Raw genomic sequence first — 11607 nt, forward strand, 5'->3', positions numbered from 1 at the left:
ATGAAAGAAAAATGTGTGAGAGGATGATGCAAAAAGAATATTGACTGAATAAAACCCCCCAAAAGAGAGAGAGCACACTAAATCAAATACCTTCTCTCTTTGGTGCTTCTTTTCACATCTGGCCCTTGCAACGTGGCCTTGATCTTCAGGATTAGGGAAAGATTGATGACATACTTCCTTTCTGATTCCAGCAGCTCCAAGGCGATGTTCTGCCTTTTGGCTTCCAGAAGATAATAGTTAAGTTTAAAAATAAGGAAGTACTGACCTCAGGGACAGCTTCACGTTAGACTGGTGAACTGACATTGAATCATGAAAGGAGAAACTCTTTAAAAGTTATATCAATGTCTTGTCTCTCTGTGTGTCTTCTTTCCCCAAAATGTAAAATTCCAGCCTGATGCTACAGCATGCCCCAGACACAACTAGAGCCACTAGTCATGCTAAGAAAGCTCCAAAGCAAATGTGTTTTCCCCTATGAATACCAAATTTTTCTAAGAATAACAAAACAAGCAATCAAAGGCAAAACAACTCATATCAGGGTTTCCCCTCCAATTTCCTGCAGAATGAGAATGTATTTTTCACCCACTTAAGCAACTACACTGCCACAATATCATCAGTACTCTAGATCTTGGAAAGGAGAATGGCTGTCCTGGGTACAGAGTGACTCCTCCCAGTCACATAGACCAACAAATTCAAAGGCCAGAGGTCTTGGGGTGTGAGGCCCTGAGACATTCCCCCCTAGCAGGATAAACTGGCCTGTGTATCTCCCTTCATAGATGCTGGTTACCAACCAGCTCACACCAGACATGGATACAGCTTTGAGCCCCTCTAGCCAGTTTTCTAGTCCTTACCAGCCAAAGAGGGTTCACATATGATGTCTGCTGAGCTGTATCTGCTTTGGCCCATGTCTTTCCCTCTCTCCGGTTGCTCTTTGGAAATGTATTCATCTCCCCAGTCCTTGGTGTCCTTGGGCTGCTTCCATACTGTTGATGGCAGATGCATTTTTGACTGCCCTTCTGTTGCCAAGGAAGGTTTGAGGCTGTCATCTGTCTCCATAGCTGCTCCTGCAACAACAAACAGGGATATGGACTCTGGTATGTCAGTAGACAGAGTATGCTACAGCTGGGAGCTAACCTGTGTTTTCATCCAGTGGAAGTACCAGAAGGAGAGTTTGAAGCGTTCTTTGTGCTTCACAGGGGCTGTTAATTTACAAAGGAAGTGCAGTTGGTGGCACTTTGGCAGAACAAGGTTCATGCTCTTCCAACATTTATTTTCAGGCCAAATAAGGTGCAAAGTCAGACATATGTTAGAGAAGAAGAAAACATATGTTTCAAGTATGGTTGCCCTTCAGGGTTTTGGTACGCTTCAGGACTTGATAATATGACGCTTATTGGCAGGTATTGTAGAATGCATTGTTATAATTTGGATTTAAATGCCATTCTCAATGTGTGTAAACTATCATAGCTCTTAACATTTTTGTTAGTGTGGTGTAGCTGCACAACAGCAGTAGGACTGATAGTCTGAGGTTATTGAATCACAGAGAAGGAAGGGAAGGGTACAGGTGCATTAGAACCAATTGGTTGGAATTGCTCTAATGCAAATATTTTGAATTTGGGTTGCAATGAACCATTTTCCATAGCTTTTGTTATCTCTTCTTTTTAAAGTGGATTTAAGCAAAAGAGCCATCCAGACAGTGAGTGCTGCTACTGCACACTGCAAACATCTAATGGTTGTTCTCATGTGTCCTTTGGCTGGCCAGGATCCATAATGTCCACTTACTATACCCCTACTCTTACTTCTGACCAATTTTTATTTATGTCAGGAGAACTCCTCTGTTCAGATGTGTCTAACAAGGAATCTGGAAGCTGGTGGGTGAATAAACAGCTCACCAATTCTACTGGGGTGTTGTCACTGCAAGACCATCTCTTACCAAGTAGCAAAATGGTGCTCTCATTATTCTTTCTCACATCAGTAAGCCTCTATTCTTGCTTTCTGCAAAGGCACTTAGAATCTGAGAAATCAACAGCAGAAAGACTTTCCCTGCCAAACATCAATCCTTGGCATTGACCATCAGGTATTGGACACTTCAGGGACACAGGTTTGTCCTCACATCTCAGCTGCAAGTATGAAAATGGAGGTATGTGGCAGATTGAAAGACATCCCTGTGAAATGTGTTCCCTGAAAGCCTTTCTTCAATGCAGTAAAGCAAGCACTCTAATTGAATCATTGTCCTGCTCTTTTTTGACAGTTTAATATTTTCGTACCTGGACCTGCTATGACTTTCACACCTCCTTCTCCCATTGGCATGATCCTGGTGTCAGACACTGTTGAAGAACAAAGGTGAATTTAACAAGACAGCTGTAGAGCAGGCTTCCTCCTGCTAAGCCCTGTCAGTATGGTTAAACCCTCCAGTCTTTCACAGTTTTGCTGTGGAAACTATTTGATTCTGTCTCTGCGCCACTAGCACTATAGGAACAAAGATCCAGTCTGCATCCCTTTCCTTGGAGGAGGCAAGCGAGAGCTTTTGGGACTGTTCACAAAGCAACATCTCCTGAATCCAGGCCAGCACCAAGGCTGCTATCCTGAGACACTGTGCTGAGATGTATGCACAGATCCAAGAGCAGTGCTGCTGAGGGGAGCACCTCTCTTTTTGTGCTGCTGGCACCTGAGGAATACTTAGTGATCTTTTTCTGAATTTTTTTTCTGAGAAAGGCACTGCATTTGCCTATTCTATTTCTTACCTTTTTCATAAGTCACGTTGTGTAAAAGACTTGTAAAATCTTCATTAATCAGCACAGGTTCTGGGAGGTTAATGGATCGAAATGGGCTGCCCTGGAGAGGTGTTGGTACTGTCTGCGACCCATGATCATCTTTCTGTGCTCTTCTGTACAAATAAAGAACAAGACAGATGAGAAGTATGAATGCTACAGGTGGAGTTCCTATGCTACAGTTATGGCAAACATTACTGTAAGTACAACCACAGAGTTAGAAGTAGGACAACTCTAGCAGAGACCAGGAAAGGAGTTGGCTTTGATGGAATTGGCAGTTCATGAACAATGTTCCGGAAATAACTTCCACTGGCTATAGGAGAAGGTTATTTCAAATCTGTTCTTCTGCAGAGCATATTTCATCTAATTAAATAGCTTAATTAGCTAAGGGGCTAGCCTAGATTTGCAAAGTGTTTGCATCAAGGCAAACACTGTATAGACTCATGATCAAAACTGTTTTCAGGAGGCTAATTAGGGCCAAGCTGGACAACTTGTCTGCTCCATCACAGCAACAGTGTGGCCCAGCAGTGTGCAAACATGCTTCTGTGTGACTCTGCTCAGAGGAGAAAACGCTGGTGATAGAAAAGCAGATCATGACTGCACTATCAGGAGCCCACTGAATCCACCAAGCTCGGAAGGGGAAACTGCAGTACTATTGTCTGGATGGGGGTGACTTAGTAATACCTTCTGATGGTGGAGGTTTCTGACTTTCAACAGTATTCCTGCCCCAACATGTTTGTGTGTTCCACAGGACCCTGGTTTCCCTGACAGCTGCTGAGGGCTATTTTGCTGTTGGAATCACAGTGTGGTGATAGCGTTTTTCTACTGTGTTTGCTCCGTGGGGTAGATGTCTAAAAGCCTGGGGTGAACTGAAGGCTAGCATTTCTGTTTATAATCAGGGTTGATACACATGTCCAGCCAGGAAAATATTAAGAAATTAAGCTATACAGAAATTAACAAAATGGTAATTAGCATGTTCAGAACCCTGGACTTTGGGCTCTTACTTAGCTTTCATTTTCCGTGATTCCCGCCGCTTTTCTTGCTGCAGCTGCTCAATTTTCTGTTGCATTTCCTCCTGCTTGGCACTGATTTCTTCAATCATTGACTTGGCATCGCTGAGCTCCTCCTGAGAAACAGGCAAAAGCACAGCATTCCTAGGGTGCCCATCAGCCTTATGCTTTGAATGCTGGCTGGTGTGCACTGAAGATGCTTCAGGGTGCTGTGAGAGTGGCTGTGTGATTAGACGCTCTTCCTTTGCAAGTCCAGTGTGTGTCACACATGCTATGCACAACATGGCAATCCTTAATTCTACAGACAATTCACCTAACCCAGCGTGATGTCACATGATTAAGGCACTGGTGGGAGATGGACACTTGGGGCTTCATCCACCACCAGCTGAAAGCACTGGGAGGACTCCCGCCTTTTACTGGCATTTGGAGGTGGACCTTAGGAAGCACACTTCCCTCTGCAGTTTTCCAGCATGGGTATTCACATGTTGCACTTGGTTCAGATCCCAGTGTGAGCACTCATATATATAAGCTTTTGCCAGTCAGGCCTTGGATCTGCATTTTTAGCCTGGTTTCCTAAGGAAATGAGGCCCTTTGTTACCTCCCTGTCAGCACGTCCTCCCTCAGGCAGTTTCAACCAAGCCTTACTTAGATGCAGAGCTCTGATGCATAAAGTTTCATGAATGTGAGCAGTGGGATGGAGGAGAGAGACTCAAGAGTTCCTTGTAAACGAAAGTATTTTCCCCAAGCAAGGAGATAGCTTCACTGGGAGCTCAGCATTAGAAAAGTCAATATGGGCATGAGGCAGAGGGAGAGTAGCCTTTGCCCCTCCTGTTTCTTGCATAATTCCTTGTATCTGGATTTTTAAATCCTCTTTCCCCCTATAACAATGTCCTGGATAGCCCTGCCTCTGGTTGCTCTGAGACTTCTCCCATGCGTCTTTACACTTCTTGTTATCTCCCTTTCTCATCTGGCACCAAGGGCTCCTTTTCCCTGGTGCCATCTGTCTCCCTAGTCACAGGATCAGTCATGGGCTTTTCCAGTAAGCAGCCCTCTTTAACTTCACAAGGTATTATTGACTCAGCAAAACCCCTTGGGGAAAATTTGCAGTTAAAACAATAAAAGAGTTCCTCTGCCTGCCTCTTCACACGCAATCATCCAGTCTCCGCATGGAGATGCTGGCTGGTTTAAAGTGTACATCAAGCCTTCTTGCTAGGCTCTCTCTCCAGTCCTTTGTCTTTATCCTCTTGGGCCAGATCAAACTAGGCAGCACTTCCTCCCAGCCATGTGGGAATGCAACTTCAAAAGGCTTTTGGGTTTTGTGTTAATTCACTGCTCCCCATGGCATTGGTTCCTGCAGGAAGTGCAGACCTGCCCCAGGGAGAGGTACGGGGCAGCCTGTGGACAGGCCATATGCCCACTGTATGTGCAGCCCAGAGCAAGGGTTGCTCGTGCCCAGGTAACTCACAGCACTGCCTCATGGACAATGAAGGCTAAACAGGCCAGAGTATGGGTTACTTTTAGGTTGGAGCTGTCAGGGGAGACCCAAAGCCAAAGGAAGTACCCTAGCTCCATCCAAAACAATTGCCTGCTCATTTTCTTTGCAAGCAGGAAGTATTGATGGAGGCAGGGGAACGCTTCCCTGTGCCACACAAGCTAATGTGACACATGTGCAGCCTCCCCGCAGGTCACACTCCTACCTTGAACGTGTTGAGGGAATTCTTCATCTCAGCCACTTTCTCTTCCATGGCACAGCGGCAGCTCTTGACCTTCTCTTCCAGGGCATATTCGCCATGCTGGATTCGTGACAGCTCCTGCATTGCTTCTGTGAAACCTGCCTTCAACTCAGAGGCCAATGCCTGCAACTAGAGCAACCACAAACACGGTGGGTTCAGTCCCTCTGCCCAGGTGCAGGTGGTTGTGTCCCCAAGGGTCACCTGTGGCTCAGAGTGGCACGAAGGCTGGGTGTAACCCATCCTGTAAGGTGCTGTCCTCTTTCTCCTCCTCCTGTCATGGCTGGGAAACATGGGGGGAGGTTTGGCCCCTGCTGCAGCCTCAGTACAGCGTAGGAGGTGTTTGTATTGGGCAATCAGTATGCCTGTTTTAGGCTACGAGTTTTTTCAGGGTTCCTGGTGGTTTGCAGCCTGTCATTCTATAGAAGGAGAGGACAGTCTGAAACATGCCAAGAAGGTTTGCAATAACAGCAGCCAGATTATTAGTCTCCAAAGCAGCTGAGAAATCAAGAATGTGTCTGTTTTTGAGCAAGTCCTCCTCCCCCACATGCTTGTGGGGCTGGCACTCTCCCCAGACAGGTCTAACCCCTCGCTCTCCATGGGCTGTGGAGAAGCTCTGTCCTTTGTCAGCAGGCCCTTTCCATGGAAGGAGGCAGCTCTAACTCATGCCAGGGAGGGAATGGGAGGTTTTCCCCTGGCATACAGTGATGCTGTGCCCACTCTCCCTATTTTCTGTCCCTAGAGGTCCTAGCACTGCTGAAAGAGCTCACCACCTAAGCTGGAGGCAGCCAGTTGATAGCTGGGTGAAGCAGGAGATGGAGCAGGGCAAGCCAGGCTGGCATAGCAAGCAGACAAGGCAGGTGTGGAGGTGGGCAGTGAGGGAGGAAGGCAGCTTGCAGAGGGCTAAGCGGGGACACACTCTGTGGGAGCAGTTCGGGCTGGTGACCCTGAACTCTGCCCCCACTGCTGTGAGAGAGGCGCTCGCTCTGCCTGCACAAAGCCCACAGCGAGGTCGCGGCCCAAGGCGCTTCGGTGCCAGTAGTTTTTACCTTTACAACAGAAATTCGGCCTAACATCTGGTTATAAACTGAGTCCAAAACTGGAGCACTGGTGGTAAGCGGACAGCCACCCCGGGGAACTCAGGCGCTTGAGTCCTGTAAATGGAGCAGAGATGGCTTCCGATACCTCGGGGCAATGGCATGCACCATCCTCCTCTGATCAAGACTGGCAGTGTCTTTACAGAGGATGTCTACCTGACATCCCCATTTCTACCCCATCGCTTACCCCACAGTTCCCAGTCTGATCTGGCTGGACACACGTTTCCAGAGCTGCCTGGGTAGAAGTAGCAGGACTGAGAGGAACCGGAACAGGGCAGAGGGGACCAGGAGGCTGAGGAAATCTTCCCTCCTCGGGCTGACAACCCTGACTCCCCAAGCCAGCTGGAGCTCCAGACCACTTGGTTCAACCCCTTCCCCCACCCCTCCTGGCCACAGTGATACCCTATGACCTCTGAGTGTAGCCTGAAGCCCCCCTGCTTGGGGCCATGGCTGCTAGGGCAGGCAGTGACCGTACCGCTTCTAATGTCTCAGTCCAGATGGTCATGGCATCGTCAGACATCCTAACATACATGCCTGGAAAAGCAGGGAGGGGGATGGTTATAAAGTGCTGCAGCTGTGCAAAATGTTAATATTCCCATCCCCTGCTCACAGCTGCTCGATACACTTCCACCCTAAGCTGACATGGCCAAGGCACAGTCTGTCTGCCTCGCCTGCATTAGGGCTGGGCGTCACATGCTGTCCTCCAAGTGAGAAGGGCTGATTCGTCAGATCTGTCCCTTCCAACTGAAATATGCTATTCTGTTCTATCCTATGCTACGATGGAGATGTCACAGCCTCAAGTCTTGCTAGCAGTGGACCAGTCCTGGAGCTGGCCCTGGAGATAACAATGTCTGGGGAGAATAAGCCCAAAATTAAATGTTTCTGCCAACAAGCCTTGCCATCTCCTCCTCAGATGCTTCCAGAAAGGGGGTAAACTAGACAGATCCTTTGTGAAGGGTATGGTGATGGCATTCACTGCTGATCTAGAGGTTTCACAGTAAAAAACTGCAAGGCATCAGCAAAAGTCAGCAAAATTGGACCACTGCAGAGACTTTGGTGTCCATGTGCACTGAAACACTCTATGAAAGCAGAGTTCAGCCAACAGGATGAAAGATTTGGACTAGAGGCTGGACAAAATATCCTCTGCTCCTAAGACAGCTGTTAGTTTGGGATTCACTGTTGTCCAGTCTCTGCTTTTGCAGTCACAGTGCTAGCTTAGTTTCTCTGTGTGTCCTTCTCAGTGCTCCAGACCCCAGCCTGGGTCTGTCCTGCCCGATATATCCTTTCTCAGCCCTATGCAGCCTGCAGTGGCTATTTCAGACACTGAAATGCATTCTTTTTGTTGCCACTTGATGAATGAATGCAGCCAACAACACCAATCAGCCACAGGCCTTGTATGACTGAACATGAAGTGCTGAAACCCTGAGAACTCCCTGCTCAGAGCACAGAAAGGAATCACAAACAGTCTTGTGGCATTGGATGCAGGGTTGATCCAAAATGAAGTGGAATGGTATATGAACAGCATGTTATCTTTGAACTCTTGCCAAGCGCAGTGTAGCTGTGGATTTTAGTTTGAGTTCATTTCTGAAAACAAGCTGTAGAAAGCCATCCTTTAAATCCCATAAGCTGTTACAACAGATGGAAGCCACTGAAGTATCAGCTCATGCTTATGTCTTGCCCAAGCGATTATGCCTGCAGGACCAGGGAGATATTTCACAGGTTTGTGACCCTCTGGAAAGTCAAGACAATTCTGTGTTTCTAAAGTTTCTAAGTGCAACACATAGCAAAAAAGACATATTTTTTTAATACAGCAACAGTTTAACTGTTCTGTGTTGCCCTGGCTCACCTATTCATGGCAATAAATACCCACCTTAACACTTAAGTTGTGGAATTTATGGAACACACCTTAACAACTTATGTTGAACTAACTGATGCCTAGAGGATTAATGAATCTGCATAGGGATTCCTTAGAAACCATCCAAGAACTGTTCAAAAAAAGCATTTAGGCATCTAGATAATTTAGTATCAGATACACATTTCAGCTCCCATCTGCCTTTGGAGTGCAGCCCTCAAACCTCACAAAGCAATGCAGTGAGACATTATAAAATTTATATCCATAAAATGGCTGTGAAATCTCCTTTGCTGAGCCTCTGCCTTTGTCTCACGTGCTGTACTGTGCACAAAGGGTGGACAGGACTGATGCTGCTTCCAGGACCAAAGGCAGCAAAGATGCAGAGCCTCCCCCTTTCTCTCTTGGTGAGTGCCAGCAATTTGAGACATTTGCAAAAGGTCGTGACCATCCTTGCAGCCTAAAACTGTGTTCAGCCCAGGGAAGATGGTTGTGGCCAGGAGATGGGGATGGCTTATGGAAGGAAGGACTGGGATGGAAAGAAGGCAGCAGAGCCTTGGTGAGCTGGGTTCACTGCCCTGGCTGCCACTGAGAGGATGAGAGGGAACCCTTGCTTCTATGAGTAGCTGTGTCCCCACAGATCTCCCCCAGCACTAACCAGGCTGTCCAGGACTCTGTCCCCAAAGGGGTGGCTGTTTGCATCTGCCAACCTTGGCAGCTGCCTAAGGTCCTTACACTAGAAAAAGGGCCTGCTGTCAGGGACCTTGAGCTGAAGCCTGTCAAAACCAGTAGAAACAGACTTGTGATAAAGAAATACTGTACAGGGATAATTCTGCTGTTATAAATATATCCTTGAAAAGAGCAAAGCCTTCTGTGGTCATGAAGGAGTACTCTCTGTTACTTCCCCCAGCTTATCTACTGCCCATCCCTTCGCACATCTGCTGGGGCTGATCTGAAGGAGTCAATACACATTGTGTCACTCAAAAGAGGGCTGCCTGAGGACACTGCTTGAAACCAATCTGGCACAAAATCCAACGTTTCCCACAAACCCTGGATCTGATTTTTCTGAGTTATATGATGCATTCTTTTACCAGGGAACAACCAATTTCTAGAACAGCTACTAACTCCTGTGTTTAAGGGCAGCACTTCTACAGCCAAGCACCAGGAAGGCTTGCAATGCCTCATAGCAGGAAAGCAGCAGAGCTGCAGTGATTTACAGTGGTAAAGAACCAGCCCTAGGAGTATATCCGGTATTTATATTCCTAGGCAAGGATGGTAGGAATATAGGCAGAGCAGCAAGGTAAGGACAGAAGAGAACGATGAAGGTGCTTAAAGGGGGCTGCAAGCACTTATCAGCTCTTGTTCCACATCTGCCCATTGTCCATAGGGCCTTTGCTGAAGCAGAAGGGAAGAATTAGCTGGTAACTTTCATTTCAGGATTCATCAGGGTACCCACATGTCAGCTGGAAACCAACATGTGTGCGTGATGTTTCCAGCACACTCTTCCACATGCATTGGATCCACTGTGCTGGGCCCTTCAGCAACCCAGTCACAGCTCCTGCTTGGAGCTGCCTGGATGGGAAAAGAGGATGAGATAAGTACTGGTTCATGGAAAGCAGTTTCTTGTCCACTTGTCACAGTGCACTTACAAGCGGTTACAGGCATTAGTGTTGCAGTGGTGACAAGGGAGGTCTCAAATAGCCTGAATTTCCAGTTCAGGGGTGTGTTTCCTCTTTCATATTTCAGTTTCATATTGAACCAGACCAGGGATTTAAAGTGCTTAAAACTCTGTTGCATTTCCTGCAGACTGGAAATGCGTAGGAAACATTTCATGTGGAAACACTGAAACTGTGTCTTACAGGAAGGACACTCCCTGGGCTGTGGTGCCGACAACCTTGTTGCATCTGTGGTGTCTCATTGCAGCAAGAATGTCAACACAAAGAGCGGCCACAGAGCTCTGGAGGACCTGATCATCCTGAGCCAATGTTGACTCCAAGACAGGGTTTCCAAGCTCCTGGCTGGGAAACCAGGCAAAGACATGCAGAAAGACTCAACACTCTGGCTGATCTGGATTATCAGGCAAGAGCACCCCATGGTCTGAGATGCTGTGAGGCTGCCAGGATAACCCAAAGCCCCATAGAAGACTTGGGCCCCTTCTGCAGAAGACACCCCTGCCCCATGTCAATCAACAGATCCTTGTTCCTAGGACAGTTCATCAGGTTTGCTGAAAGCTCAAAGCTCAGCCATGAAATCTCCCTCCAGCCCAGTGAATTGACATTCTCTAATTGGTGCTAATGATGCCAGCTGGTTAATTATCTGAGCTCATAAATCACCTGTCTAAACACAACTGGTTGTGAGCAGAGAAATTTTACTGAAGGGTCTTTCAAGATGTGGCCCAAGATGTGATATGTATATTTACTCATGCAGTGTGCACATTTGAGTTGCCATGTTCCTCATAAGTGCCTATATTTTTTCCTTCCACTTAATTTAGCTTTTTAACTACTGTTTATATATTAGTAACTCTTTAAACTCATGGAGTTATTTAGGGCATTTTGCTCATCTTTACCTGGGAAATCTGTGTTGCAGGGGTAGTCACAGGCACACTTTCAGTCCCTCCTGTGGGAATAAAGAACTTTAGTCAATTAAAATGACTTATAATGGTTGCTATAAATAACTGGAACAGAGGGTTTGAAGTCCCTCTTGAGGAACAAATCAGTTTTAAAGGACTCAAGTCTCACTTTAGGAGATCTGAACACCATATCGTTTGTAAAATAAACTGCAATTATAAACCAGGAATAACTCACCTAAATCAGACATTAAATTCACCTTATTTGCTGTCCTGTCTGGCCAAAGCGGATCCATGCAAAGAAGCGAGAAAGCCTGTATGTGCAATTAGGACTAAAATGCTCCCTGTGAAGTTTAGTTCTGTGTACCAGCCTTAAGTAACAGGTTTTTTGTCCTAAAGCATTACTGATACGTTTCTCTTCTGAAATAGTAAATTTTATCCTCTACTATATTTGTACATATTTCTATTATCTCCACAAAAGGCTGACCTGATCTGTATCTTTTAAGCCCTAAGTTATATTTTGTCACAATGCATTCCAAGCAGTAATCATGTCTCTTCTAACACCAAAAAAATACACCTTTTCATCAGTT

General features: G+C 46.5%; 1 protein-coding gene across 6 annotated transcripts in view; it reads right to left on the reverse strand.

Annotated features, from left to right (window-relative positions):
* ARHGEF33 (Rho guanine nucleotide exchange factor 33) overlaps positions 1 to 11607 on the reverse strand; it is a 33719-nt gene that overhangs the window by 12829 nt on the left and 9283 nt on the right. For 2 of the 6 annotated variants that reach the window (XM_017818799.1, XM_017818800.1), the window contains exons 2-9: positions 11018 to 11067; positions 6555 to 6659; positions 5473 to 5637; positions 3770 to 3891; positions 2739 to 2881; positions 2262 to 2321; positions 849 to 1061; positions 91 to 220 (exon numbers count right to left, since the gene is read on the reverse strand). In XM_017818799.1, coding sequence (XP_017674288.1) covers positions 91 to 220; positions 849 to 1061; positions 2262 to 2321; positions 2739 to 2881; positions 3770 to 3891; positions 5473 to 5637; positions 6555 to 6581 — 860 coding nt within the window. In that variant the 5' untranslated portion in view covers positions 6582 to 6659; positions 11018 to 11067. Of the gene's footprint in view, positions 1 to 90; positions 221 to 848; positions 1062 to 2261; positions 2322 to 2738; positions 2882 to 3769; positions 3892 to 5472; positions 5638 to 6554; positions 6660 to 7077; positions 7137 to 11017; positions 11068 to 11607 lie in introns of all 6 variants that reach the window. The other 4 variants (XM_017818803.1, XM_017818797.1, XM_017818798.1 and 1 more) reach the window with 3 other exon arrangements.

This window comes from Lepidothrix coronata, unplaced genomic scaffold (genome assembly GCF_001604755.1).
Source record: "Lepidothrix coronata isolate B3197 unplaced genomic scaffold, Lepidothrix_coronata-1.0 Scaffold71, whole genome shotgun sequence".
NCBI classification, from domain to species: Eukaryota; Metazoa; Chordata; class Aves; order Passeriformes; family Pipridae; genus Lepidothrix; species Lepidothrix coronata.